General features: G+C 43.4%; 1 protein-coding gene across 1 annotated transcript in view; it reads right to left on the reverse strand.

Annotated features, from left to right (window-relative positions):
- Window positions 1-251: 251 nt before the first annotated feature.
- The window catches only part of ETH_00037455 (uncharacterized protein), a gene marked incomplete at both ends in the record, with an annotated part of 540 nt that continues 489 nt past the window's right edge, over window positions 252-302 (reverse strand). Inside the window, one exon of the mRNA XM_013374724.1 lies at window positions 252-300. Coding sequence (XP_013230178.1) covers window positions 252-300 — 49 coding nt within the window. The remainder of the gene's footprint in view (window positions 301-302) is intronic.

Below are 302 nucleotides of genomic sequence, written 5' to 3' on the forward strand. Positions count from 1 at the left end.
GGACTTGTCCCCTGCCGAGGGAAATGAAAACAGCAGTTTTCTTCATAGCAGCAAAATGTGCTTTTGTGATGCAGCAGCAAGTTGCTGCGGTGGCGGGCAGCGTGCACACCACGAAGTCCGACTGTCTGTACACCTGAGTGCGCAGCAGCACCTTCAAGCAGCAACTCTTTCATTTTCAATTTCCACTTAATTCAAACAAGTGTTTCTTTTTCACTTTTAATTTAATTCAAACAAAGTTCACTTTTAATTAATTAAATTCCAGTTCCATTCAATTCTCCAGCCTCTCTGCTGCTCTTGCTGCT

Source organism: Eimeria tenella, genomic scaffold (genome assembly GCF_000499545.2).
Source record: "Eimeria tenella Houghton genomic scaffold, Eth_scaff2235, whole genome shotgun sequence".
NCBI classification, from domain to species: Eukaryota; Apicomplexa; class Conoidasida; order Eucoccidiorida; family Eimeriidae; genus Eimeria; species Eimeria tenella.